The sequence below is a fragment of the Bombyx mori genome, chromosome 6, assembly GCF_030269925.1.
Source record: "Bombyx mori chromosome 6, ASM3026992v2".
Classification (NCBI taxonomy): Eukaryota; Metazoa; Arthropoda; class Insecta; order Lepidoptera; family Bombycidae; genus Bombyx; species Bombyx mori.
The window spans coordinates 79,334-107,127 of record NC_085112.1 but is presented as its reverse complement, the minus strand read 5'-3'; the positions used below and the strand labels follow the sequence as shown (position 1 = coordinate 107,127).

The 27,794-nt window shown below is 43.8% G+C and overlaps 2 protein-coding genes across 2 annotated transcripts in view; one reads left to right on the top strand and one right to left on the bottom strand.

The window, feature by feature from the left end:
• Positions 1–56: 56 nt before the first annotated feature.
• Positions 57–27,491, top strand: LOC101744507 (mothers against decapentaplegic homolog 6). The gene is made up of 5 exons (XM_038011775.2): positions 57–824; positions 11,877–11,930; positions 23,024–23,104; positions 24,110–24,312; positions 25,143–27,491. The coding sequence occupies exons 1-5, from the start codon at positions 545–547 to the stop codon at positions 25,491–25,493; spliced, it is 969 nt and encodes a 322-aa protein (XP_037867703.1). The 5' UTR covers positions 57–544; the 3' UTR covers positions 25,494–27,491.
• Positions 27,483–27,794, bottom strand: part of LOC101744652 (synaptic vesicle glycoprotein 2A) — a 38,968-nt gene continuing 38,656 nt past the window's right edge. The window contains exon 12 of the mRNA XM_038011774.2: positions 27,483–27,753. Coding sequence (XP_037867702.1) covers positions 27,698–27,753 — 56 coding nt within the window. The 3' untranslated portion in view covers positions 27,483–27,697. The remainder of the gene's footprint in view (positions 27,754–27,794) is intronic.

The window sequence follows — 27,794 nt, the reverse complement described above, 5'->3', positions numbered from 1 at the left end:
AAATTTTCCAGCAACTTAGGGAATTATATGTAGTTTAGTAACTATTAAATGGAACTATTTTATTATTTTTATGCTTGTGTTTAAGTGTTTTATTACCATCTTCGAGGGCTAAGATTATCATTGATATTTGATTTAAAATTAAATTATATGAAACGAATATTAAATACATTGATAGAAATATTTGCTATACTACATTTCTGTTAGTACATGATATTTTTTTCAATCTTATGTTCTTATATTCGGGGTTCAAAATCTTTACACTGCAGCCCTGCCCGAAATAGTCTTCCTAAAAAAAGATGTTAATATAAACGCAATGTAAGGAAGCTATAAAATATGTAGTTAAATCCAAAATAAATATCGATAAATTTCGGGTAAAAGTTGAGTGTTGTGTGTGCAGCCCCAGGTGGCGTGCCGGCCGGCGCGGTCGGGCTTGAGCGGTCCATCCCGTCAGTCAGTCGAGTGATCGCACGCGGTGCATGATGTTGTGTGGACGGCGCGCTCGTGTATCATGGCGCTCGCGTAGTGACGCCGCGGGCGGCATGTGATGTTCCGGCGTCGCGCGCTGCGTCGGCGGCTGGCGTCGCTAGGAGTAGCGGCGGTGCCTGACGACGTGCTGCGAAGGCTGGCGCGGGCGCTGGACGCGGGGCCCGGCGGTGCCCTGTGCGTACCGCCCGCGCCGCCTGATGACCGTAGGCTGCGCCTCGCGCTCGCCAGGGCCTTCTGCTTCCCAGACCTGCGCGACCTGTCCGAGCTGCGTCGGATGCCTCACTGCACCGACAATTCCTGCTGCAACCCTTACCACTGGAGTCGTCTCTGCAAACCCGGTACGTGCCTCTCGCGCCGGCAACAAGTGCATTCAACAGTGTGATCTGCCGATGAGATCGTTTTCTTAAATAGATTCTGGTGTCAGTGTACGGATATTCGTGGAATGAATGCCATTGTCGCTTTTAACGATGAGTACGGTTCTCTCATAATCTAATATAAAAAAATCTAACCTAACTTTGATGCGACTAGTACAATCACTAAGCACTGTTACGATTTACTAAAAGATACGACCGTGTCTCACGTAAATAACATTTGTGTGTCGCCACTCAGTACTCAGTCGCCACTCGCCACTCGCCACCCGTCTGCCTGCTGCCTGCTGCGTGTTCCTAATTCGAAAGATAATTTTGATCAAGAGTGCGTGCAATGAATAGTTTTCCATCGAATCATTTGCGTTTGGTTTGTCGACATTCTCACACTAAAGTTAGCAGGCAACTTCACGTGGGTTACATCAGGTTATCAGTGCTAATCGTTATCAGCGTTATCGCTACTGTTTGTTTCTGTATCTATAGTTACGTTAGCGATGACGTCAGCGTGGCCGCGCGTGGCCGTTCACATACACACTGCGGACTAGTACTGAGCATTACTGAGCAATCAACACTGCGCATCAACAACTCGTGTTCGTACAGACTACTGCAATGTAGCATTACTAATTGACCGCATACACTGTTGCGTAGGTATTTTGCAATATACTTTAAACATCTAATTGTGCCATTACATATTTGTATAAAAGTTTCACTTTAAATATTTTACCCAGAGCAATATATACAATATTATAATGCGAATATTTGTTAAAATTGAGTTGCGCAGTTTCCGATATCAGGAGTCTGTGCGCAGAGAGGTGTCAAGACGAGAACGAAGTAGTTGCGTGTGCGCGCAAAGCTAGCAGCTATCACCTAATCTCGAGTCGAGTGAGGCGAGTGAGGCGAGGGTCATTCGTTTGCGATAAGTAGACAAGGTCAGGTCGCTGGCGCCGAGGTGCCGCGCCGCCCGACGCCCCGCCTGCCTTCACTTTTAATTTGTCAGACTATAGAGTGGCGGTACGGGTAAACGCTGCATTCCACTTCCTTATATTTCCATTCGTCTGCACACCGCCAGTATGTCCCGTTTTGATTGCGTTCGTTTGTGGAATCGGCTCAGATTACAGGAACTTATCCTATATTGATAAGTTTTTTCATCTATAATAAAGAAGTTTTAGAGATTTTGGCGCTCCGAACGGCAAAGGTTTCTTCGTTTATTCTGAAAGTTCTCTTCTCTATTCACTTCTCTACTTCTGAGCAGTCGACAACACAAAAGCGGTGTTTTAAATTCGTTAATGTCACTTGGAGTATCTTAAAAACCGTTTTATCAAACACATAATTACGATTCAATACTATAATTTGACAATATTTTTTAAATTCCTCAAAAACGGGTACTTACACACCGACTCACCGATCCATTATTCCTGTAAACCTGTAATTGTAGGACCTCGATGATGGCTGTTAGTATTGGTAACAGATACAAGGCAGCTTCAGAAATTCCCGTCTACATTTAATAACTGACGAACGTGTTCAAGCGTGCTTCTGTTCCTTATCCTCTACTGATGTTTGTCGTGAGATTATTTATTTACTTTACTGATTTCGACGATAATGTCAAACAGGATTATATTTTCATAGTACCGTCTATAATTATGATACATCGAACGCTCCAAGGGAGTGGTGCCGCAGTGGTCGCGGTGGGTGCGGGTAGCCCGCGGTTATGAACAACTGTGACACCGACTCGCGCTCGACCCGCCCCCTGGACCACGACACACTCCTGACACTGGCACTACTGCTCTGTCGATGACGTGTGGCGCGCGACAACATCACCCTGACTAATTCATTAATGCCTCCCAATATCCAATTTATCATGCTGTTATTGTAGCACCGGGGTGCGCTCGGTTGTGTCTTGGGTGCGTATAGAGTACTCACTGACAGTAACGGTCACTTCGCGATACTAGATCATATCCAATAGCCCCACTCTGGTCGTTCCACTCTAACAAAACCGCGAACACCTTAGAAGAAAAAGTTCCACGACGGAACACTTATAGCTGCTACTGACCCATCTTGGGATGTCAAATGCAATAGTATTTGACAGGTCGGATTCGGCTGTCACATCTCGATGTCATCCAGTCATCATGCCATCTGGATCCAGCTGTCACACATACTAATCAAACATTCACCCCTCTAGGGGCCGTTACTGTATTTCTGTCGGTATCTGCTCTCTCTGTGAGAGGTTGCAAGAGTTGCAGAGAATTCATTCTTATGGCTCATGGGTGGGCGGCGCATTCACGTCGTGGTGTCGCTCGAGTCTGGCACCGGCTGAAGCCCAGTGGACTACGAGCGTCTATAGGAATACGAAACTATAATACACTATATGATCAGAAATTAATGATTCAGCAGTAACGCTTAATGTTTTTTGAAAGAAAATATTCATCTGATTATTTTGCGACAACAAATCTCGGCTTTGAGGTGTGATTCAATAATGATTCCGCTGTAGAAGCGCAAGCGCTCATTAGCCGCTGCTCAGTGGCGGCTGCCTCTACCGCTGTGCACTCTCTGTTGCGATCGAACACAAATCATTTCGGAGTTCGATAAATCAGGAATGCACCGTCGCACGGTGAGGCTGCTTATCAACATCTACTTTGTGGATTAGCATAGGTTAGGACCCGACCAGCAGGCCCTGACACTGCTGGCGTCCACGAGCGACGAGCGGCATGCTCCTCTGCTCACGATGACAATAAACAAACCGTGACCACCGCGCATACATGGATCCCAGTTTGATTCTCAATGTCTTGAATGTCTTCTTCATGAAATGGTTAAACGACCTACTTCAATGCATTGCTATGCGCTTAACTACCAATTAAAGTGCTGTGGGGCCGGAAGAACACAGTTGTATAATGTAGTGTTCAATATAAATAAACTATTTAGAATTTCAATAAAGTTTTTCCACATCTATCAGTCATATAGTGTAGATCCCGTCAGAAAACTCTCCTGTTGTCTGAACGAACACGGCATTGCGCTACAGTTAGATGTGTTGTGTGATAAGGGACAAGGTTTGTTCCAGACATGATGTTATTGATCTGTGTTTTGTGAGATTCGAATCGAATATACATTTGACAAGGAATAAAAAATGAATTCCATACTTTCTGATGCGGATACCTCATTATGGATGTGGCCATCCAAATAAAGAAATTAATCACCAAAAACAAGCAAAAACCTGTAGCGGTCCAGCTGCGCCGGTAATTGTTGCGCCCGCGGACCGGTACGCGGTGGACCTCACCTGTGCAGTTTTTTGTGAGGTCTGCGCCGGCGCGGCGCGGCGGCTCGGCTCTCGGCGGAATTACGTCGCCGCACTTTTTGTTAACTTGCGCAGTCTGTGCCCGTTCGAAGCTCATCCAGCTTCGGTAGGTGTATTGAGAATTTCTACAACTTCCCATGTCGCAGCCGGGTCATGAGGCGAATTATTTTAGGCTTTATACTTTGTTTGTTTTTTGTAAGGTTTTATTTGTATAAGCAATTGGTCACTTGTGAATTCGCATCTTTTATTATATTTTTATTATTAAGTAATATTATCTATCCTATCGCGTGTTATCTACAATTATTATAGAATTGAAGTTGTAAGATACAAGCGGCCTACTCCGGCTCCGCTCGGGTCTTTAACAAAAATTTCAACGATATTTGATGTTGTTTTATTTTTTTAAATAAAAGAACACTTATTGCGGTATAACCATAATAGTTATACATATGCTGTCGGGACACTTTTTGTAAATACTCGTAATAATGTGTTCTACAAAGTCGTAGTACATTATTTTGTTTTATCATCAATAGTTTTCGCAGGGCACGCGATGTAATTAATACTTTAAGTAATTTTTTTAATCCTTGGGTTCATTATTGGAGTTTTAGTAAGGAACCCTTATTTTTTTACAAAAAGATATAGCCTATGTCACTCAAGAGTAGTGTAGCTTCCAAACAGTGAAAGAATTTTTCAAATCGGTTCAGTAGTTGCGGAGCCTATTCAATACAAACAAACAAATCTTTCCTCTTTAAGTATAGAAGTATAGATAGATTACGAGTAGTATAGCAGTATAGATAATGTGGAGCTTCTTGAGCCCGACAGATTTTTAATTCTGTTGTAGGTAAGAAGCTAGGTTTGCTTCATGTGTTTGGTCGAGAAAAAATTAGATCAATTTTGTTGAAGCTTCTTTTAATCTTATTAGTAGCCAATAACGTATGTATTTCCTATTTTTATTTCGCTATAATGACGAAAGACGCAACTAATTTGAAATCGTATAAATTTGCAATGTATGAAATCACAGATATACTCTATTGAATAATTTTATCGTATAACTATTAATAAATAAAAGTGAGTCGATCGCTCATAAGGGTAAATCCACTTGAATAAACTCAAGGTTGGTAGGGTTTTTCTCAAAACTTCTCTTTTATGTCTTCAGTAAGCAGTGTATATCCCAAAGACGATGTTTTTAATTGTAACTCTGTTTTATCTACTTTTACCTGAAACTTTGCTAAGACTTTTATCGACAGTTATTGTAATTTTCATGGAACAAAAGACTAGTGTTGATATGTTATAATTATTGTTCACAACTAGCCTATGATTGTCATTCTGCATAAACGCAGGATTCAGCAGGGGTCAAATAAAATATACCTAATATAAATGAAAGCAAAAATAGTAGGTTATTTCTGCATCTAAATTTACTGAATATACATATATATCTCCTCGTCTAGTACTGAGTACTAACTGACGAACAATGTATTTTCAGAGCTCGGCCAACAATCATAAACAACAATCTTTAGAACGCAGTGGCGCATTACATCCGCCAAGTGGCGCCAACCGCTCCGGCTCGCGCCTCTCCTTGCCTCTTGCCTCTTGTGAATGTCTCTATGTAAACCGTCGGTGTGCTCGCGGGCGGAGGAACCGGGGAGGGGATACTTATCTTATCCTCGACGGGCGACGGCTCGGCGATGACTCGAAAGATGCGAGATCATCTTAAAGTCAATACCTTTCGCCGTCGCCGGCGTCACGATCGCCTCGGGGCGAGAGGCCGGTCGTCACTTTGACTTCGTAACGGAAATTAGTCACCCGCATCCGGCTATCAAACCCACATACACGACATGGTGGACACGCATTATCGGGGATGTTCAAGCGCAGCTCACGAAGCTATCCGCAGTCCCCGTCATCTGAGCGGCACGCCGGTGGAGTCCCGATCTAAAGATGTCGCCGACGCGCGCGTACGGGCATCCATCTGTTGTTGATGTGATGCTAGCAGCCAGTAGCAGCTAGTGCGACGCGTCGCGGCGGCGCGGCGGCGTGGCCGATATTTATTTAGCCATAATTGCTTGTCGGCTGGCTGGCGCCGGCGCCGTGTCGCGCCGGGGAGGGGGCCGCGCGGGGGAGCGGCGCGGGGGAGGGCAGGTACGCGCTCCGGCTGCGTAAGCTCAGCTCGATTTTCGTTATTGGTTTTTTCCCTTTTATTGTAGTCTGGTCATGTTTTGGGTTGCTTTGTTGAATTTGTGAATGGTTCTCTTATTACGTCGGTCGGTCCGCACGGTCGCCCGGACGTGTTGCTCATTCTTGTGTACGAGTGTACGACACACGCTTCTGTGTCGGGTCGGTCATTGTGTTGAACAGGCCTCTCACTATTTTGACACGACCATTTATTGTTCTAATATTTAACCATCGTCAAATGAAGCTCTTCGCTATGTCGTTTTGTGTATTTAATGCAGTCGATTTAGAATCGGTCAATACTCCGAGTTGTTCGGCGTCGGCTACGTAGCCCAGTGACCGGAGGCACCTGTGCTTAAACCGGTTCCTCCCGATGGCGGCTCATACGAAACTGGAAAAATCGTCATATTTTATGACCCACACCTACCGCGAAACGACTAGCTCTTTCATTTTATGATTTTACTTGACGTCTAAATAGTTTTAAGTGCAAATAATCTCCTTATACGTCCAGTGCTGCGGTCTTAGCACTCCTGACCTACGCTATCTGTGACATTTAAAATTTAGATATCCTTTTCACCAAACGGTTGATGACATGCTTTGAAAACCGATCTTCAGTCGTCACGACCGAAATGTCGCGAATTGTTTTGTTATGTGTTTGGTGCACACGTCCTGTGAGAGTGAGTCCGGGGGACAGATCTACAGTCGTGTGTTCAAGTTCAGATTTTAAAATTTGAAACTGAAGATAAACGTTACTACGTTGCCTTTAAAATCTAACTTTAATAAATGTTAAGGCATTGTTCTGCGGCTTGGCCATTCATGTTTTGATTAAAGTCATAACTACATAATTACTAAAAGGGAATGACATTGTAGTAGTAGTTCAATCTCAACCTGGATTTAGCAAGTGCTAAAAGCGCAAAATCACATTAAGGGTAACAACATCCCACTAAACCTGATCTGGCTAACCACACGCAGAGAGCCTATAAAAGTTACCTGAACACACAAAATAGTTCAATAATGGGCAGAAGGACGAGACGCTCGGTCGGCTTCATCACCCTCCTGTCGATAACGAAGAACCCTTCCTTTCAGTGCTGCTCGACACTAGTCGTGGCGTCGTGTAATGTTTGACTTGCGTCTAATGAGAGGTGCTGTCCCAACAGTTGTGTACAGGCTATATGATAGCAAGTGGACCAGTACGGAAGATACAAGTCAGTTGAAGCAACAGCGAGTATTGCTCAAGTGATTGATTCCTTAGCAACCGCGCCACCGCCACGCTGCTCCCTATTATCTGTTCGTCTCCGCTTTTACATTCGTCTCTATAGTTGTAAAGCGGCATAGTTTCAAGATAACCAATGCTGTCTAGTCTGATAAATATTTTTACCCTCATATAGGTATGGATAAGAGGGCGCGGACGATGCTGTTCACAGCTAAGTCAGAACGGCTGTCCTGCTCGCCTCTGTTCGCCAGCTGGTACTGTGGGGTTGGATGGTCCCGCTGGTGGCGAGGGCAGGTGCGCGCGAGGGTGAAGCCGGCGCGTGGGTGAGGCGGACGCGCGGCGGGCCGGCGCCGTCGCTGGCGCCATCCGACACGTTATAATTCGGGCGAGCTATTTCTGTCGATTCACACGCGTGCGCGCTCGCAACTCTACCTCTGTATGACGGTTTTTTTTGTTGTCATAATTGTTTGTTACCTCTAGTTACTGTACGATTTCGCCTGAAGGGACCACAAAAAGTGAAGGCCCTTAAAAGACATGTCGTTGTTTTTGAAGGTTTTAAATCCTTAGATTGTTATCTAAAAGTAGTATCTAAAAGAGGTGAAACCCTGAAGCAGTAATGAGATTCAGTGTCGGCGGTGAGCTCTGATGACGTCATCGTTGCGCACAGGTGTCGCGCTGCCGACTAGTTCGGAGCTGGTTCGGAGGTGCTCATTATGTTATTGTATATGTTGTACTGCCGTGTCCTTCACGCGCGCGTACTACGTGACGCTCATAACGCGCCGACCAGTTTATCGTGATCCCAAATTACAGTAATAATAGGTATATAGTTCAAAGATTTATCGACCTGCAGAAGCAATTAAACATGACTATGGGCCATCGCTTAGTGCAACACCAGTAAGCGCTGAGTGAGCTCAGTACAAGTACTAACTGGGCCCACAGACAGCAACGTCACCTGACTTTGCAAGCACGGCGGGGACAGGGGAGCGAACCTTGATGCTAAGTTGCTCGCGTACAACCGGACAGCCTTCAAGTGAGCTCCTATTGTTGCCGCTCTTGATTTTTATCCACCATTTATAAAACTTTTAGGAAGCTACCAATGATTCTGTATCAGAAAGGATAATATTCTACTAGTTGTCACGACGTGTCTTCACCATACTAACTTGTCCAAGACGACCCACACTCGCTAGCACCGACGCTAATTATATTTATGTAATAAACAAAATATAAGATATATTTGAACGATATTACCTCGGAGGCCGCACCGGCTCGAAGCGTGACCCGCCGCGACTGCTCACTACACACTACTCTCAGCAGGCCACCGATTTAAAGATAAATTCTTTAATATTTAATTATGAAAACGGCTGCTATTGTTTTTAAGAAATGAAGTTTATAATTCGTTAATTAAGAGAGCCGATGAACGATATTTCAATGAACTAACGCTAACCAAGACCAAGGGAAGCCCCTTGGTCTTGTTTTTCACAAAAAAACTTGTCTCTATTCCTAATTTAAACTTAATCATATTATATATAGAAAAGCTATTTTATAAAACAATTCTTGTATGGAAAACAGTGTGGCACAAACTAAAAAGATACTAGTTCTGAATGTAACATAACCGTTTAAAGTAAGCCATGCGTAATTGCATTCCTCGAGTGTGCCGCCGCCGCCTCGACTCAGCAACAAACATACAGCGCCGCCGAGCGCCGCCGAGCCCCGCCGACCACGGAGCGACTACAACTGCGCGCACTTCGATTGAGATACAACAATACAATCGAAGCACACTCCCGCGTCCGCTGTAGCTGCACGACGGCAAGGAACGATTGCGTTCTTCAAAACGAAGATCGTTCTCGAACAACTTGACAATATGATGGAGAGACAAGGTCACGGCCGAGGAAGTAGTGCGACGCGCTAAGCAGAAACGGGAAGTATTCTACTACGTCATCATGGGTCGAGAGTTGGAGTGTCTAAGGCACATTATGAGAAATCCTAAATATGAGCCGCTATAGTTGATGATTCAAACCAGAGAAGGTAAATGTTGTGACTGAGAAATCTGCGCAATTGCCACGGCAACAAGTAGGCGTCCTCTGATTGGATCAGTTCTATCCAAGACTCAAGTCAGTTTAATGACCGCCGACCCTCAGGTCACCCTCAACTCATTAAGAGATGACAACACGAAACACTATCATTGTTCAACCCATGGCCGAGGGTTGCAAACAGTAGTTGTCGACACGGAAGTGGTACGATGGGCGCGTACTAATCGGACGAGTCGACTGACTTATGTACAACCTACAACATTTATTGCTACAGATTGAACGTCCAGATTAATCACACACGCCGGTCCTTCGCGGAGCTCACACTTGCATTTTAGGTTGACTCAAGATTTCCATTCGATTGCGCGATCGGTCCACTAAGTGAAACTCTAGTTTCGGTTAAAACAAGACTTTTTACACCGAACACCGAACAGACTGACCGTTCACAATAAAAACGTGAGTCGGATCGGTCTACAGTGGAGGGACTAGTTCCCTGGGAACGTTCTGGCGCGTGTGCCGTGCGAGTGAACAGCACATCCCGCCGCTCCCGTCCGCTGTGTGTTTGTGCACGTAGTCGTAGAGTGTGCACACAACACTACACGACCATATTGGACGAACTTGGAAACAGGAAAACGTTTTTCTCTCGATCGATATAATTTAAATTTAGCTAATCAAAACGCGCCAGCACTCACTCTGATATTATTTATATATATCTGGTAAACTACGCGCGTTACACTACCCGTTACTTTTTGTTAAGGATTCAATACGTTGTAAGCTTCTCTTTTCCCCCTTTACCTATTCGCTAGTAAACTAAGCGGCTATTCCACCTATGCGTGGACGAGTAGGTGAACTCACGGGCTCATCCTGAGAAAACTTGCTAACACTAACCCTAGTAAAGCCTAGCAAAAGCAGTACTTCGCAGAACCTACCATCAGCGAGAAACTCAGTGGGCTGTGTCTATGGGAGACTTCTCGAGCTCGTCTCAGGTATACTGAACTTCTAGATAATTGTACCAAGATCGATGACAATGATCTACAACGTAGACTTGAAACGGATATTTGCAAACGCTTTAGTGTTAGATAAGCGCGTCATGGTGTTAACGAGATGTTAATCGTCCAACAGATGTGGTTGCGTTCGTGTAAGAATGTCATTAGCAGTAACGAAGCGGCGCGGGCGTCGGTTTATAAAAATCCAATAAAAGTGACGTGCTGATTTATGTCGCGACTCTCGAGCATTCCGAGCGTTCGCTGCGAGCGCTCGTCAGTATGCAGGTGCGTGCACCGGAGCCGACGCGCTAATGTTTTGACATTTCTTGCGCAACGTCCGTGAGGCGCTTCTCGGAACGCGCCCGAAGACAAACTCATATCAATATAATAGGATTGAGCATATCGGAATGGTTCAGATAATTTGTATTCATAATGCCCGTTCGGTCGAAAAACAATCCGGACACGTCCGCTGGTGCTGAAGCCTGGCGCCGAATTGCAAATTACGATTGCACAATTCACATTCAGAATTCGAAAACACTAATGTTGTTCGAAATTCAAAACGAGCAATAGCGCGTGCCTGTTTGGATGTTTGTTTATAAATGGAATGTACCGCGTTCCAGATTTAAACAACGCGGCAAACTTACCCGCGAGCTGCTCCCGCGAGACACTCGCACAATACTTCTACCATATATTAGGTTTGTCTAGTTGCACTGGGCCGGCGGTACGGTGTGCGACGAGGCCACACGGGTAGGCCTAATCATCACTATGGCGACTGCCACCTCATGTCCCAGGGACATTAAATCCATATTCTAGTATACATAATTATGTATATGGATTCACTTGCACATAGAGCAAACATGTACCGCGTGAATTGATAAAGCATATTAAATCCGTCTTCGCTTCGCAATACCAATATTATTTGGTGATGATGAAAATAAGTCTTGCTCTTGCCCTTCCTCTTTGTGGAAATGAAGCACCGGGGTCTGGTATTGGTCATTTATAACCGAGATGCGTGTCCACCCTGCTGGTGCTATAGTTTAACTACAGTAAATCACAAAAGGTAACAAACGACACGGCTGTCGAATGGCTGTGGTCGAGGCTGGCGCGGCTCCTGGCTTGTTCTATGTAGTGCCTGTCTCGAAGGATAACTTCCGAAGGACAGGACATCGCGAAGTGCACCTTCCCTCTGCGCCAAAATATCGAATCAATAGTGTATCTGCATCTATGTACAATAGTAAAATATATTATATAATTTGTAGTGGAAACCTGATGTAACTTTGAAGACATTATGAATGGGATACATTTGAAGGAATATTAAAGTAATCTATATGTTTTCGTTTGTTTCAGAAACCCCCCCGCCGCCATACACTCGTTTTGCCATGGATGACTATAAACCTAAAGGTAAGATGTTATTTATACTCGTACACCTCATGTCTATGATACTCGCATGTACGTACGCCTCATTCGTTGTGTGTCTCCCGGTGAACTCACTAATTGTAATGTAATGTAAAAGTAACGTTACCCAAAATACAAAGCCGATTAGAAAGAAGCTAGGAGCCGTTCAGCCCTGGTGGCGAGGGTGGCGAGGCTGCGTGGGAGCTCGTGAAGTAACAACCGATGTACTATTTGAGCGCATCTTGCGATTATAAGTGCAACAGTATAGTATCAAAAATATTTGGTTAGTCAATTTTGTTTTATATTAAAATAGTGCCCATAACAATCTCTCAAACAAATATTTGTGACACAGACAAATAGGCTCGATGAAACTAGTATTCCGTAAGGTCCTTTTTTGCCATTTGCCATTCTGATGGCGATAGCGCTCTTCGACAATTTTTGATTACGTCACGACACGATCCGATTCTAAAAATGAATAAACTTCCTTGATGGTTGGCTTTTGTAACGACTCCGGCTGATTGTGGTTTCAAGCGCAGGGCATTCATTTGAGTAGGAAGTAATGGTATGATGCCACGATGCCCCAGTCTAGTGATGGTGTAGTGGTAGTGTGGTGCGGTCCGCGGAGGAGGCCGACCGGGGTCCGCGCCGCAGAGCTGGGCGACGCCCCCGCACGCAGCGCCTCTCGGTTACACAACTCAACTTGGCTGCACTATTTGGATTTAAACGTTCGAGATAATATTATGTTCAAGCCGCATTCGATTACTCGTAACATAATATTATGAATTACACGCTCTAGAAATTTATTTAGATTTCTACTAAGTGCTCATACAGACTTACGTTTTGAACCGAATTGGCCGACTATCACCCTGTGAACACATACGACAATTTGAATTAGGCTAGGCTTCATTAGCAGTAGCACCACCCTGCCTCCCCGGGGGTGCGTACAAGGCGTGTAAGGGAGTTGTCGTGGTTGATGGTCGTTTACCCGACCGGTAGAAGTTATTGACAAGTGACCGCACGTCGCGATCTGGTCCCAGCGCATTCCGACGGGTCGCCATCTTTAAACTACATTAGGAACGCTTGCGCCGCGCCGGCGGCACTCATCACGCCGCGCCGCGCCGCGCTCGTGCCTTATAATACGCTTCCGCGTACCGTGTTGTTGGTCCTCTGTACAAGGGCTAGTCTGGTACCTTCACATTTATGTTATATTATATGCAATGTTTACTATTCACTTCAAGTAGGAACACATATGTAACTACATGACGATCACGACCACTCTGTCAAGAGTGGCACGGCTGTGAAGTGAAGAAGAAGAAGGAACACATATGTAACGGTGCGGCGGTGTGACCAAACGTCAGGTGCTCGCTAATAATATAATTAGTTATCAGTGTAGCGTAATGCTAAACGGCACGAACACACCCGACTGCAATAAAACAATAACTAGAAAGCGAAAAACAACGAATTAAAACACATTAATGTGTAATACTTATAAATATTAACTTTAAGTTGTATTAATATTTAATGACACCTCAAATGCTGAAATCCGTCACAAGGTTGAGGCTGTTGATAGAATGTGCTAAATTATTAAGCTTTCCTTATACTATATATTATATAACTAGTCTGGCCATAAATACTGTTGCATAAAAACTTTTCTTTTTTTCAACTTTTTAATTATTTTGAATTTGGTACACGTATAGTATTTTAAAAACTTCTTTCGATTTTGCGCAATTTTACCTATTTTATCGTGCTCATTATCAAATTACAATATGGAATGGGGTGTTAAAGATAAAAGTAAATAGGATTGCAGTGATCGTCTTACACAAAGTGGGTAAAGGAGTAGTCGGTCATATTCAAAGGCTTGGTATCAGTCGTATACAACAACACTTCGTCTGTCAAAGAACAGAAAAGATCGGGGCGGCCGCGTGCTGTTAGAACTACAAAGGCTGTTATGCTGTTAAAGCCAAAATTCGTTGAAACCCCATTAGGAAACAAAAAATCTTATCGCGAGAAATGAAGATTCCCACTAGGACTCTGCCGCGTATTATAAAACAAGATCTGAAGCTCGATGCTTATCGTCGATATACAGGACATGCCCTAAAACAATCTTTACAATTAAAGAGAGTGGATACGCATGTGAAAGGCACGAAATGTCCTCTTTACCGATAGAAACATTTTCACGATTAAAGAACACTACAATAAGCTTAATGATAAAATGTACGCTCACAGTTCTGTAAAACTTCCGCCAAAGTGTATACAGCCTTGGATCATGTTGCGAAACTTCTCAGCAATACACTTTTTAAAAATATACAGTGGATTTTCCAGCCGGACTCTACACCTCACACAAGGCACGAAGTACCATAGCCTGGCTTGAAACCAACGTTCCATACTTTATAAGAGCGGAAGACTGGCCCTCAGTTAGCCCAGACTACAACTCAACTTCAAATTACGGTCAGTTTTAGAGGACATGGCCTGCTCTAAAGGACAGGGCGCGGCGACATTGTTTCTTAAAAAATCTGTGGAGGAAGCAGTGGCGAAATTTCCCTTGGAGACGCGCGCGTGAATCCATAGATTCGTGGCCAAGCAGATTAAAGGACTGTATAAAAGTCAATGACGATCATTTCGAACAGAATCTTTTTTATTTTTTGTTGAGACTATAATAAATATGTAGGTATAAATTTTAATAATATTACATTACTCCATTAAAAAAATGAATTTTCATTTGTAACAGAACTTATGGCTGGGCTAGGTATATCTATAAGCGTTTTTGTTCTTTCTATCCAGCCCTATTAAATACATACACTGAGTCGTTGCTGCGGCCTAGCGACAGGACGAGGAGTGCGCCGCGGCCGGGGCTCCCCGCGCCACACTCGAGGGCTGCAAATGTACCCCCCCGGGATTCCCTGTAGCCTTCATCATAGGATTTCCCGCGGCTCTCCGAATTCCTGGCGCCTACACTTCGATGCGCCCATGCTCACTACCGATTCACCTTATTGTTTCGATGATTAGTTTTATTTTCTGAGAAGTGAATAAATCGATTGACTCTAAAACTTAACTTAAATTAAAACTATACTGAGACCTTAGAACTTATATCTTAAGATGGATGGCGGTATTTACGTTGTAGATGTTTATGGGCTCCAGTAACCACTTAACACACCAGGTGGGCTGTGAGCTCGTCCACCCAACTAAGCAATAAAAAGAAATCATTTTATTTTGTTAGTAAAGGTGTTTATAGGCATCAAAACTCATATATGTATGTAGTAGGTATGTGTAGTCATGATGGCGCTTCCGTTATGGAAGACAAATTAACGAAGTTGACGAATCATTTCAAAGTTGTGGCAATGGCGAACATCTTAGGAGCCTCAGTAAGAAACTAGTTTTATAGATCCGCGGCCCGTCCACTCGGTCCCCGCGCGAACTGCCCCGCGGCCGAACCCTTACGGTCGAGCGGATCCGCCGCTTGCAGCACGCTGACATTGACATTCCATTCCATTACACTTCCCGCGTGTTTCCCAGAACCCATTCATTTGTCGCGTTAACGTTGCCCAAAACTCTAAAGCCTGCAGGGTATTATTCACTTTGAGCGGTTGCGGTAAGATTGAAAGTTGTCTGTCACGCCGGGTCGGGTGCCTTTCTCTCGAGGATTGGCTCTGATAACGGCGTGTCCATTAGCGTTATCGCAGCGCCGGCGCCGCCCGGACCCCGCCGCCCCACCGGCTCCCCAACCTTACCCTTTTATTATTGTTCTCGGCGTATCATATTAAACTCTATCATTCTAAACTTAATCTGAAAATTTCACAATATCTCTTAATGTAGTTTTATGAGATACTTAATAAATAGTCACTGTTTTTTTCTTGAGCACTAATGCCAAGGGCACCGTCAAGCCGTTGCCTACATCACAACCTCTCTTTCAACGTTCGTTTGAAGAAGGGCATGTCAGAGCACTCGTAAACGACCATGGAGGGGAGCTCATTCCAGATGGTCCGGATGTCGCGTGGCAAATAAAATCTTAGAACACTGCGCCTGTACTACATATGTACCTACCATCCGCCGTCGCCGGGAGTGTCATGCTGAAAGAGCATGACATGACAGCACACAGAGACAACTGAACCCCCATTGTCCACCCACAAGTTCCAAACGATCGATGAGAATGAGATAAGGAGAAGCAATGTACATGGATAGAATGACTATAGTTCAGACTGTCTAGTGCCATTTCTTCATCAAAATGAGCGACGTTGCGAATTAGGCAGAGAGAACATTTGCAATATCCAATAGCGCAGTATCGTGACGAGGCCAATCATATAAACAAAAGCTAGTACGAGTTCTTCATATTAACGTTATTATAACGTATCACAAACAAGTAACAAACACTTCATCCCGAGAAGCAGTGCGACCCTCCTCTGTGTTGCCTGTACACCAAGCACAGTGTCATTTTTAACCTAAAGGGTCAAGGAAATAAGATCGATTATCGTTTGAAAGCACCCAAAAATAGTCGGTAATCGGTAATGCATCGGGAATTTATCTATAAAGAAAGTAGTTTTAAAGTGGCTCGGAGCTGTCGCTGGTCGGGAAATGAAACTCGCTTTAGTATTTCTATCAGTAAACAGGACGTGGCGGGACCTGTGAGCGGCGGGTGTGTTGTAGTCAGAACAGCAGCCACCTCACTGGGTGCTCATCTACAATATCTTACTTCAATACGCACAGGTTGATATCGTAAAGTGTCTTCGCATAGACAGCGGACAGAATTTTATATGAAAATGGTTATTATTATTGAGAAATCTTATCAAGTTACAAGAACATAGCTAGCCACCTGTAAGTATCCACCTAAACAATAGTTGGGGCTAAGTACTCGACATATACTGCCTCAAATCTTCAGTAACACTTAATGATGCTGTTCTTTGCTTCATTTTCATTAAAATATATTGTCCTCACGACCGCTAATGGCTAAATATGAGCGTACCGGCCGCTCTACCTTAGGACGTCTTGTGAGTCCGCACGGGTAGGTCCCACCAACCTGCCTATTTCTGCCGTGAGCAGTAATGCGTTTCGGCACGCAAGATAGGACAGCTGTTGTACTGTTAAAACTGACACCTTAGAACTCTTGTCGTAAGGTGGCTGGCGGCATTTACGTTGTAGTTGTCTATGGGTGGGTGGTGGGTGGGCCTTGAGCTAGTCCAACTATCAAAGCAATAAACAAAATGTAACGGGTGCTTCTTGCTGTACCTCGTATATGTATAATACATATATACATACTTTACTTGATATACTTAGTCTGGCCATAAATACTGTTACAAGGGAAAACAAAAAAAATCTATGGCAAATAACATTTATTATTTTTACAGTGTGTTAGTTTAATACATAAATATAAAACAATTTAAAGTATAAAAAGCTTATTCGAAGTGGTCTCCATTGGCTGCAATACAGTCCTTTAAACGTTGAGGCCAGTTATCAATACGCAGAAGATAGAAGTACGCACTCTTTCCATGGGAAAATTTTTCACTTCCAATCGTACGGATTGTTATAGGGACTCCAAGTTGTCATGGCGTTTAGAGCAAGCCGTACTCTCTAAAACTGACCATAAATAATAATCCAGCGGATTAAGATCGGGACTAGACGACGGCCAGTCTTCAGCTCTGATGAAGTCCGAAACGTTCGTTTCCAACCAAGACTGTGTACTAGGCGGCACTGAAAATTTCGGGAATTAACGAAGTGACACAACATTACTATTTAAAAATGTATTTATTGTTTTTCGAAGTATTCTCCGCGAAAATTGACACATTTTTCCATACGATGGAACCAATCATTGAAGCAACCATTCCATTCGGAAGTTGGGGTAAATGGCCGTTTTGTAGGCGTCCACAGCTTCTTCAGGTGATGAAAATCTCTGTCCACGCAAATTATTCTTTATTTTAGGGAAAGTATAGAAATCATTAGGGCTTAGGTCGGGGCTGTACGGCGGATGGTCTAATAATTCTATGTTTTATTGCTCTAAAAACTCTTTTGCTCTGTGCGCGGTGTGAGAACTCGCATTGTCGTGATGGAGGATGATGCGGCGGTTGCAGTTGTCTTTACGGAGTTCAGAAACGACCTGTGGCAAACAAATGCTAGCATACCATTTTGCATTAACCGTTCTTTGACCCTCAAGAGGAATAGTCGTAACATGGCCGGTTTTGGAGACAAACGTGGCCACCATTTTTTTGCAACACTCCGTAAACGAACAATTTTTGTTAGCTTTAACTCATTTTCGAACACCCAAACTCGTGACTGGTTTTTTGTTTCGGGTTCGTACGCGTATATCCAGGATTCGTCACCTGATACAATGTTGTATACAGCATTTGAGGATCCTGCGTGGAATCTTTCGAGAGTTCTGACGCACCAAGTAACGCGAGCCGCTTTTTGCTCTTCACAGAGCGAACGCGATATCCATCGGGAAAACAACTTTTTTACACCTAATTGTTCATGCAAGATTATTTGTATTTGACTCATGCCAATGTCTAAAGTTGCCTGAATTTCGCAGTATGTCACATGTCGATCTTCCTTAATCAGCTTACACACGGCATCAACGTTTTCTTGGGTGACTGCAGTTTTTGGACGACCTTGACGGGGATCATCACTGAGCTTGACACGTCCACGTTGAAACTCAGCAAACCAGCGATAAATTGTGGTTTTGGATGGGGCTTCATCACCAAATGCAGAAATCATCCGGTCAACACACTGTTTTTGTGTTAAACCACTTCGAAAGTCATAATAAATCATCGCTCTTGAATTTTCTCGAGTCAATTCCATTTTCTCAACGACTAAACAAGTTTGACAAAACCTCGTGACAAGACCGAGATTCTTTTTTTAAATAAATAAATGGTATTCGATTCTTAAAACCAAGGAGTTTTCAATTAAAAAGATTTTAATATGACAGGAACAGTGGAAATATTCCATTCCCGATACTTTTAGTGCAGCCCTCGTAGACCGAGCTTTATGACCTGGCGCCGAGTCTTGCTGGAAGGACCATTCTTGATTATTGAACATGGTGTTGTTAAGGGGCGTCACTACCTTCTCAATAATGGTATCTTGATACACTTGTGCCGATGTTTTGGTACCTTTTTCACAAAAGTATGGCTCAGTCACTCCTTCATAGCTAATACCCCACCAAACCATCACTGAAGTCGGATAGTGCCCACGTTGCACTCTGTCGACTAATTGGGAAGCTTCCTAAGAGCTTTGAGCATAAATACGGTCATTTTTTTTGTTGAAATGTTGCTCAATTGTAAAAATTTTCTCATCCGTAAACAAAATTTTTCTATGACTTCCATTTGCGTACCGCTTCAGTAGTTGTTTCGATTTTACAACCCTATTCTGTTTTAAATTAATTATCAGTTATGAAATGACCAGTACGTCTCTTATAGGCTGCAAGTCCTAAGTTATCTTTTAAAATACGCGACATGGTTCTAGGCATTGATTTAAATATACTAGATGAGTAGTTACCTCGTCAAAGCGTAACCACTCAATATAAGCCCACAGGCGTATGCCCGGCTTATTTCATTCAGTTACTTGCGTGCTGTCGTCCAAGTAATAAGTCCTGAAAAATGGCTAAATTTGTGGCGAAAGAGTGCCTTTCGAGGTCGGAAATACACAAAAAGGCAAGCGGGATTACTTTTCACACATAATTTTATCAATTCTGTATAGATTTTCATTGTAAATAGAACTGATTTTAAAGATCATCAAGAAAAGGCTGTGAAATTAAGGTTCAGTATTGCCAGTAAAACATCTTTTGGTTTTCGAATGATTATAGGAAATTTTTATATTAATAAAATCCAGAAATTTTCGAGGCAGATCATCAAATTGATTCTGGCTACCACAATGGTTTCTGAATATGCGCCTGAATAAAAAAATAATGCGGTACACATTAAACTAATCTCTTCATCCGTGCATTTTCCCGGGTATGATCCCACATTTACACGAAATTAATATGTCACTTATGTATTCCAAACTGTAGAAAAATAAAGGAAAAGACAATAAAGTCTTTCTTTGGTTCCGTTTCCGTAGGATAAAAATATACTGTGTCCTATTCCAGAACCTAAATAAACTGTAGACAGTTTCATGAAAATCTGTACAGTTTCAGCCATACATTCATTCAGTCACCATTCTTTGAATAATGGGCTCAAAAGGAAAAAAACACAATACAATTATTACACAATTATAAATTATTAGTATTATTATTATTGAGCTTGTCCACCCATCTAAGCAATAAAATAAAACTTCATTTAAGTTTATTCAAAATTATTTTAGTTAAATTATTTTATTTATTAATTTTCGCCTAAATAATAAATATTCTGGCGAAATATTTCTTATAGTAGGCAACATAAATCGTTCTGCTTCTAGAAATATTACCATCTTTATCCAACTAACGATACGCCGCGTAACTAGTGAACTAGAGTAAGAGAGTTAGAATGTTTATTAGTTTCAAAGCTACATCGTCGTCGCATAAAGCGGCTACACTTTTGTGTACGCAAGGTAGGTACTGAGGTTTGCTCCTCTATATAGTTATATTTGAACTCTGGTTCTAGGTGCTATCTTCATCTCCCGAGATAAAATCTTATGCTTTCGGACAGGATTTCTTCGAATTCTTTCCCTTACTGCTTTGACCACCTTTTTCGTACGAACACTACGTGGACGGCCAGATCTTTTTCTGTCACAAACAGAGGAGGTCTCATTGCACCTATTAATAGCCGGTACACAAACATTTTACTAATACCAAGCGTATGGAGAGTTTTAAAAATTGCATTTGGCTCCATACCTACTTTGTGTAATGCAATCACAGCGATTCGGTTCTCTTTTTCACCCCACTCCATTTTAATATCGCAAAATATCGTACAATGTATTGGCGTCAAAATGAGAAAACTCAATGAGCAATCATATAAAAATGACAGATTCCAAATTCAAATGTAATATTTTGTTTATTTTTAATTATAACAGTATTTATGGCCGGACTAAGTAATTTTGGAGCTAATAGTTTTATTTCATTAACAATCCAATTACGGAATAATTAAAAGTCGTTTCAAATCAAATATGCGTATATTTGGTCACCGTAGGACTTTGAGTAGAATGGACGTGTCACTGTGTTGATTCAATAAAAATAGAAAGAAGAAGACACTGGCACCTTGTACCTGCATGTACCGAGTGCCTCCGAACTGAGTTAAGCCGAACTTTTAATACTGCTGCTCAAAGTTACAATCAAGAGTTTTAGAAACTGACTCGTAAACAGACGGACGGATGTAAGTCCAGTAAGGTCAGTGGCTTCGTCTTTGGAAATTTGATAACGTATAGCTCAAATAAAACGTATTTATTGGCAACGCAGTGGCTGTCACCATCTTCCAAAAAGAAAACAAAAGGTCAAATGTTAGTCGAGAAGACATTTTGTGGCACATTTTATTTAATAAAACCTTCGTCAACACTAGGACTGGATCGTTTTAGTGTTCTACTAAGGATCCCTACTTCTTAACAACAATTCTAAAAGAAGAAACACAAAAGTAACGAGTGCGTGGTGACAGGTCACGTGACCGGTTGGGCTTATAATATTGATGTCCAGTTAATAAATAGTGGCAATGTCCATACTAATCCAATCTGACGGACTACACACTGTGCAGTGCACTAGTAAACACTGAGGTGCGTTCGCCGGACGACGTCGATACGAGTCTCAAAAGAACTGAAAACAGTTTGCTGCTGACGCTACTCCTTAGTGCACTACCAAGTCCTTCACTCAAATGTGAGAGTCGTCTGCATTCTGGATGAGGAGGCACTCTACTCTACTTGCAGACACTTACGTGACGCGACGCCACGAGAAGTGAATTCAATATCACAAAACTCGCTACGCGGGACTGGGACCGCCTCATCCATCATTACCACCCTGATGTTGACTTTTGAGGGTTTCTTCATAAAAACCATTCACATCCTAGCTATTTCCTCAGTCTGTTTGCTTCTAGTATCTTCAATTATTTATATCTACTACAGTGATTGTGTGATGTCAACATATCGTCATTTTCACATTATGATTTTAAGGGGTCTTTGCTCCGCGACGTACTTACCTGCATTTTACTTATGTATATATTTATTCGAAAACCGCGCGACAGTAACTACAAGAGGTCGCAGTCCGCCGTGCTCAGGGAAGTGTCATTGGTGACGATGTGTTCGGAACCGTCACCGGCGTATGCTAAAAGTGTTTACACCCTTTTTGGTACCAAAAAATGACAAAGGAGATGTTGCAAATTGCAATGCGCCGGCGTCACGTGTCCGGCGGCGCGCGACCGCCGACGCGATGCAAATGTTATTACTCGTAGAAGGTAGGTGAGGCCGGCCGGGTGGCGCGGCGGGCGCAAACTAGTTATCGACCACCGACTACACGCGTACTGCTGCCGATATTACTTATGTATTTATTAAAATTACGACGCGCCTTGCCTCACCAGTCGCCGCAAACACACCTAGCTGTCTCCTGTAGCTGTGTGTTTGAAGCTTCTTGTTGGTGTTTGTGTGCCTCGCGTCCGGATCACAATGTTCTATGAGTTTGGATTTCTAAACTACTACTTACCGCGGAATAAGTTTCTTCGTAATTATAACTACGTAAACACTTACAAAATATTTTGACTCTAAAATCTTTTAAATGCCGCTTAGCTTATTGTTTATTAATAAATATGTACTTTAAGTCAATCTACTATTAAAGCAACTAGCCGTCCACACGTAAAGTAGTAAAGTAATATAGGCGGAGTCCGCAGCCCGTCACCCGTCACCCGTCACCCGTCACCCGTCACCCGGTCAAGATGTACACGTGACGCCACTTCGATGACGGATGGTTGCTACAATGCATCACATTACTAAACAATTGTTAACTGTCTAGCCAGGGTTTCTCGGTTTAAACTCACGATATTATTCTGATAGAATTTTCCAAGCGCCTGTAAATCACCATAAAGTTAAAATGTTGTCGTATGCTGGGCAGACCTTCGTCGGCTCCTGAGCGGTCGTCCTGGTCGACACTCACCGTAGGACTTCGATTGCGCATTATTCATACATTGAGTACTGCATGTAATACAACGATGGATATATCTTACTTCCAGATCACGGAGAGAGCACGGAAGACGCGCGGAGGACAGACCACGAGCGGTTTGACTCTGGCTCCATGGCTACTGACGGAGAAGGTGAGTCATAGCTTTTTTTTTTTTTATTGCCTTTGTAGGCATACGAGCATACGGTCCACCTGATGGTGAGTGGTTACCGTCGCCCATGGACTTCAGCAATGCCAGGGGCAGAGCCAAGCCGCTGCCTACAAAAGCCTAGCTTACTCCTCAAGAATCGAGTACACGTAAAAAACCTTAGATTCGAAAGTTGGATGAGTACTGAAACCACGCGTGAACAACAAGCGCTACGTTACATAAGGAACGGCGCGCCATACTCGCCGTACTCCGTTGCTGCCCAATGCAGCTGCGTGTCCAGCCGGTCCAGCCTCGACAACGATACTTGAACGGAGCAATATCTGACGGTCATGTGTGAATGTACCACGTCCCGGTGGCAAGGATTGATCCCGACACCACCACGTGTCTGCACTAACCTTGACGATCGATTGCCGCTAGCCCGACGCGGCGGCGCCACCCACACACCGTTACGCCATAACTTCATGGGATTTATACCACCACCACCACACTGACACCCCGCTCCGCCGTTTCACTTCACTTTACCGCTTAGAGTAATGTTCGACATTATTAGGTCAGGTCAGGAATGTTTATTGCCTATTCAATAGACATCAAAATGTGCACCTTTCATACAAATAAGATAGAGTTTCACGATGCGGTTGCAGTACGCGTATAGCAGTAAAATTGAAAAATCATAAGTAAGTTATGTTTCGTTTAGTAATGCTCGTCGTAATGTTGACATCCATCCGCAACACCGCACGTTGTCAGCGATCACTCCGTATAGAGAACATTTTCAGAGATCAGAAAACGGAGATTGAGCTCTTCGCTCAATCTTCCCTTTAGGTATTTGTCTAGTGTAATATATTTTTAAAAGAGACATGACTCTTAGCGATAGGGCGCTGAATTGATTAGGTATTTGTTACGATGACGATGTGTATGACCTGTGCCGGGGCCAGTCACGTGGGCGTGGACACGGACAGACTGGTCTGACTCATCATGTTCACGGTGTTGCAGAGCGTCAGAGTTGGGAGACAGAGTGGTGTCGGCTCGCATACTGGGAGCTGACGCAGCGCGTGGGCCGTCAGTTCGGCGTGAGGATGCGCGCCGTGGACGTGTTCGGCGGAGGAGGCGGCGCGTGCGGCTCCGGCCGGCACGGCCTGTGTCTGGACGCGCTCGACCGCGTCGACCACCGCCCCGACCTGGCGCAGCCCGACCAGGTACTAGCACACGCGCACACACACACGGCTGTATTTATTAAATATATTCAACTCAATGTGTCTCAATTACTCTACCGTAACTGACTCACTACTCATATTCTACAGTAAAATCTCTCGTGTGTGTCCAAGGACCAAAGCAGTACCTACACAGTACAAGAATTGTAAACGTGTGAAGAATGTAATGATTACAATGTATACGTTCGGTCTACTGTTCCATCAGAGACCAAACTCTGCATGTTGGTATAATCAGAGTAAACATTAAATAGGGCTCAGCGACAGTTTGTTGCATTAATCTGCTCCGAGGTACCGAGACTTCGGTCGGTCCACGATCGTGCGAGTGTCGGGCGGCGGCTCGCACGCTCCCCGCGAGGACGAGCGATGCCGCGGACGTTATCGGCGTTGCAGCGCGCTATCAGGCGGCGCGGCAGAGGTTATCGGACCCGAGACCGCTTCGACTAATGTACACGACGCCGTCGCGAGCCAATTATATTACAATAGTAACGCGGCCCCTGTCGCCTTCCTGCGCCTTCCTGCGCCTCCTTGCGCCTCCGCTCGGACCTCGCGGGTCGCGGGGGGTCGGCTCCACCGCCCGGCACGAACTTCTTCCTTGTTGTAATTATACTTAAGTTCGACCTCATGTCTCTATGACCGCATTCATTTGGTACGGAGTTGAAAGCTTGTCTAATTTGTAAATCAGTACATTGCGATTTTCAGTATTATAGGCTTGATTTTTCAGCGATTTATGTTCACGTCTTATTCCATGACCCGACCACCGCAGCAGCGACAGGTGGAAGACGGCCATGAATGATACTATGTGGTGCGTGTTGCAGGTCCGCAAGACTCGTGCCAAGATAGGGCTGGGCGTGACGCTGTCGCTGGAGGGCGACGGCGTGTGGGTGTACAACCGCGGCGCCGAGCCGGTGTTCGTGTCGTCGCCGGCGCTGGACGCGGCGGCGGCGCGGGCGCTGCTGGTGTGGCGCGTGGCGGCCGGCCACTGTCTGCGCGTGTTCCCGCCGCCCCCCTTCGCCGCGCCGCGCCCCGCCCCGCCGCGCCCCGCCCTGCCGCGCGACCCCCGCTCGGTGCGCATCTCGTTCGCGAAGGGCTGGGGGCCAAAGTACTCGCGACGTGACGTCACAGCGTGCCCGTGTTGGCTTGAGGTGCTGCTGGCGCCGCCCAGCTGACCCAGCCCCGCCGCCCGGTGCGCCGCCCGGGACTGCAGAGAGCCGCGCGTCGTGCGAGATGTTCTCGACTAACAGTGATAAACTAAAAGTGAATGATACTTTATGCGCACAAGAATTGGAACGTTGAAATCCAAAGCGGGTTCCGTGGACCTAAAGGAGTACCTACGTTATATTTATTGAAATTATTTGAAATGAATTCGTACTATACATTAGCCATAGTTTATGCAAGTTACAGCAATTATGAATTAGTATTGCATGCACAATATTTACAACAATGAAAATAAATAAGTTAAATTAATAATGTTCTAAAAACGGGTGTCTTAAATTAAATGTAAAACAGTTATTCGATGAATCTAATAGCGATTTGTCGAAACAAGCACAACGAGCACGCCAGCACCGCACCAGCCGCGGACGCTGAGCCGCGTCAGCGGGGCCGGCGCACGCTCCGCCCCGCCCGAGTCGACCTCACGTCTCTGTGTGTTCATAAATGACCACGAAATCGGTCAACCTTAATGTTTTTACATATTGTACAAAAGCTGAATTCTCAGATAAACAAATAATATTGGAGCTATAATAACGTGTAACCGTCCATTTTATATTTAATCGTAACATTAAATGATACCGTGAGAGCGCTGAGAGTTTAGCTGCAGCACTGAGTCGAGTCGAGCGGCCCCGGACGCGTCTGTACTCTGCTGTACTTGTAATCTAATCTAAATACAATTATACAACACGCCTTACTTTAGCCTGTAATTGTTTAAGTTAAGTACATACATAGTGCATAGTCTATACAAATTAATTTCAATTTTATACAAAACTTATTGATACACTATAATATGTCTATTTTCGTATTCGCGAGCGAGGTGTTGAACTCGTGTAGAGGCTGTGTGAAGCATTTGTGGCCGAGTCCGCGCGGGCCGAGTATTGCATTGAGTACTTACAGAGAGTATGTCGCGGTGTGCGTTTGGTAGGGTAATACTGTCAATTCTCACTGACCTATACGAATAATTGTATATATAAACCGTATATATGTATAAATGTGTATAATATGCAAGTGTACATTTGTATTGAAGCTCGAATGTAAGGGTGTTTAGTTCGGACAAAGTGAGTCGACAATAAGATGTTATTCTAGTCTTTATAAAAATCTTACTTTGTCATTATCCACTAGTTTATTGCGATTAAAGTTAAGTAATCGGGCCAGTTTTGAAAACGAGACTTGTTCGAACATTACTAGTGCTCTTCTAGGTGAAGCTACGTTAATTCAACTGAATGTCTGCAGATAAAGTGCCCATATCAATGATATTCCAAATCGAAATAAATAAAATAAGTGTATTATAATGAAACCCAGTGCGGCCGGTCCCCCCGTGCAGCGATGGACGCTGAGACGTGTCCATTGTTGCGTGAACGGGCTTTAAACAAACACTACCTAACCCTCCCGGAGGCCAAACGATAATGAAACATAATCTTTTAACATTATTTATTGGAAACAATATTCTTTGGCTCTTTAGTAACATCTTGTGCCCTCAGTAAAGCGAGCACAAGCTGCCCACAGGTGTGTGTGTGTGTGTGTGTGTGTGTGTTTTATTCAAAATTATTTCAAATCTTTATTTTTATTTTGAAAGAACGAATTTAGCACATTGTACATTGATTTTTTAAGTATAGTAAATGTACAAAGACCCGAAAAGAAAATTGTTGACGACTGAGATTTGTAAATTATCACATTGCGAACCTGCCATGGTGAAGTTACCGATTTGTTGTTTGAACTCATGAGGAAACTGCATACCTTAGTTTTATTTATGGACAATATTCATATCGTTTTGGCTTCGGGAAGGGCTCCCGGTCCTTTGTATCTAAATAATACGAAGGAGAACTTCATAACATATGTAGCAGGTTGTTCTTGAGAGTCACCAGTTTATTTGTTAAGTTTAGGGTCTGACTGATGACGGATGAATTTAGAAATATGATAAATTATGAATAAAGAAAAGAGGAATATTTTTAAAAGTTCAGACCTTTTATTTACACACTTCATCACCACCGACCGACCTAGACCTGCCTAGACCTGCCTAGACCTGCCTAGACCAGACGGGCTGTTCAGATTATTGATTATTTCGTTTACAGTTGGTTTGTTGTCGCGGACAAGGGGCGAGGCTCTCGCTTCGCTCTCCACTATCCTTCATTATCTCCTTATATTTGTTTCACCTTCAAATTTATTCTAATTTCTTCAGGGTAGTATTTGGCAGCAGGTAGCAAGCACAGCCGCAAACTGTAACAAACATCTATATTAGTAATGTCGTAACGGATGGA

What these genes read in the sequence shown, in the direction of transcription:
- LOC101744507 (XM_038011775.2), top strand. Translation starts at nt 545, where the DNA reads ATGTTCCGGCGTCGCGCGCTGCGTCGGCGGCTGGCGTCGCTAGGAGTA. An exon ending in GAGTCGTCTCTGCAAACCCG is followed by an intron (nt 825 to 11,876) that starts GTACGTGCCTCT and finishes CGTTTGTTTCAG; the next exon opens with AAACCCCCCCGCCGCCATAC. An exon ending in GGATGACTATAAACCTAAAG is followed by an intron (nt 11,931 to 23,023) that starts GTAAGATGTTAT and finishes TCTTACTTCCAG; the next exon opens with ATCACGGAGAGAGCACGGAA.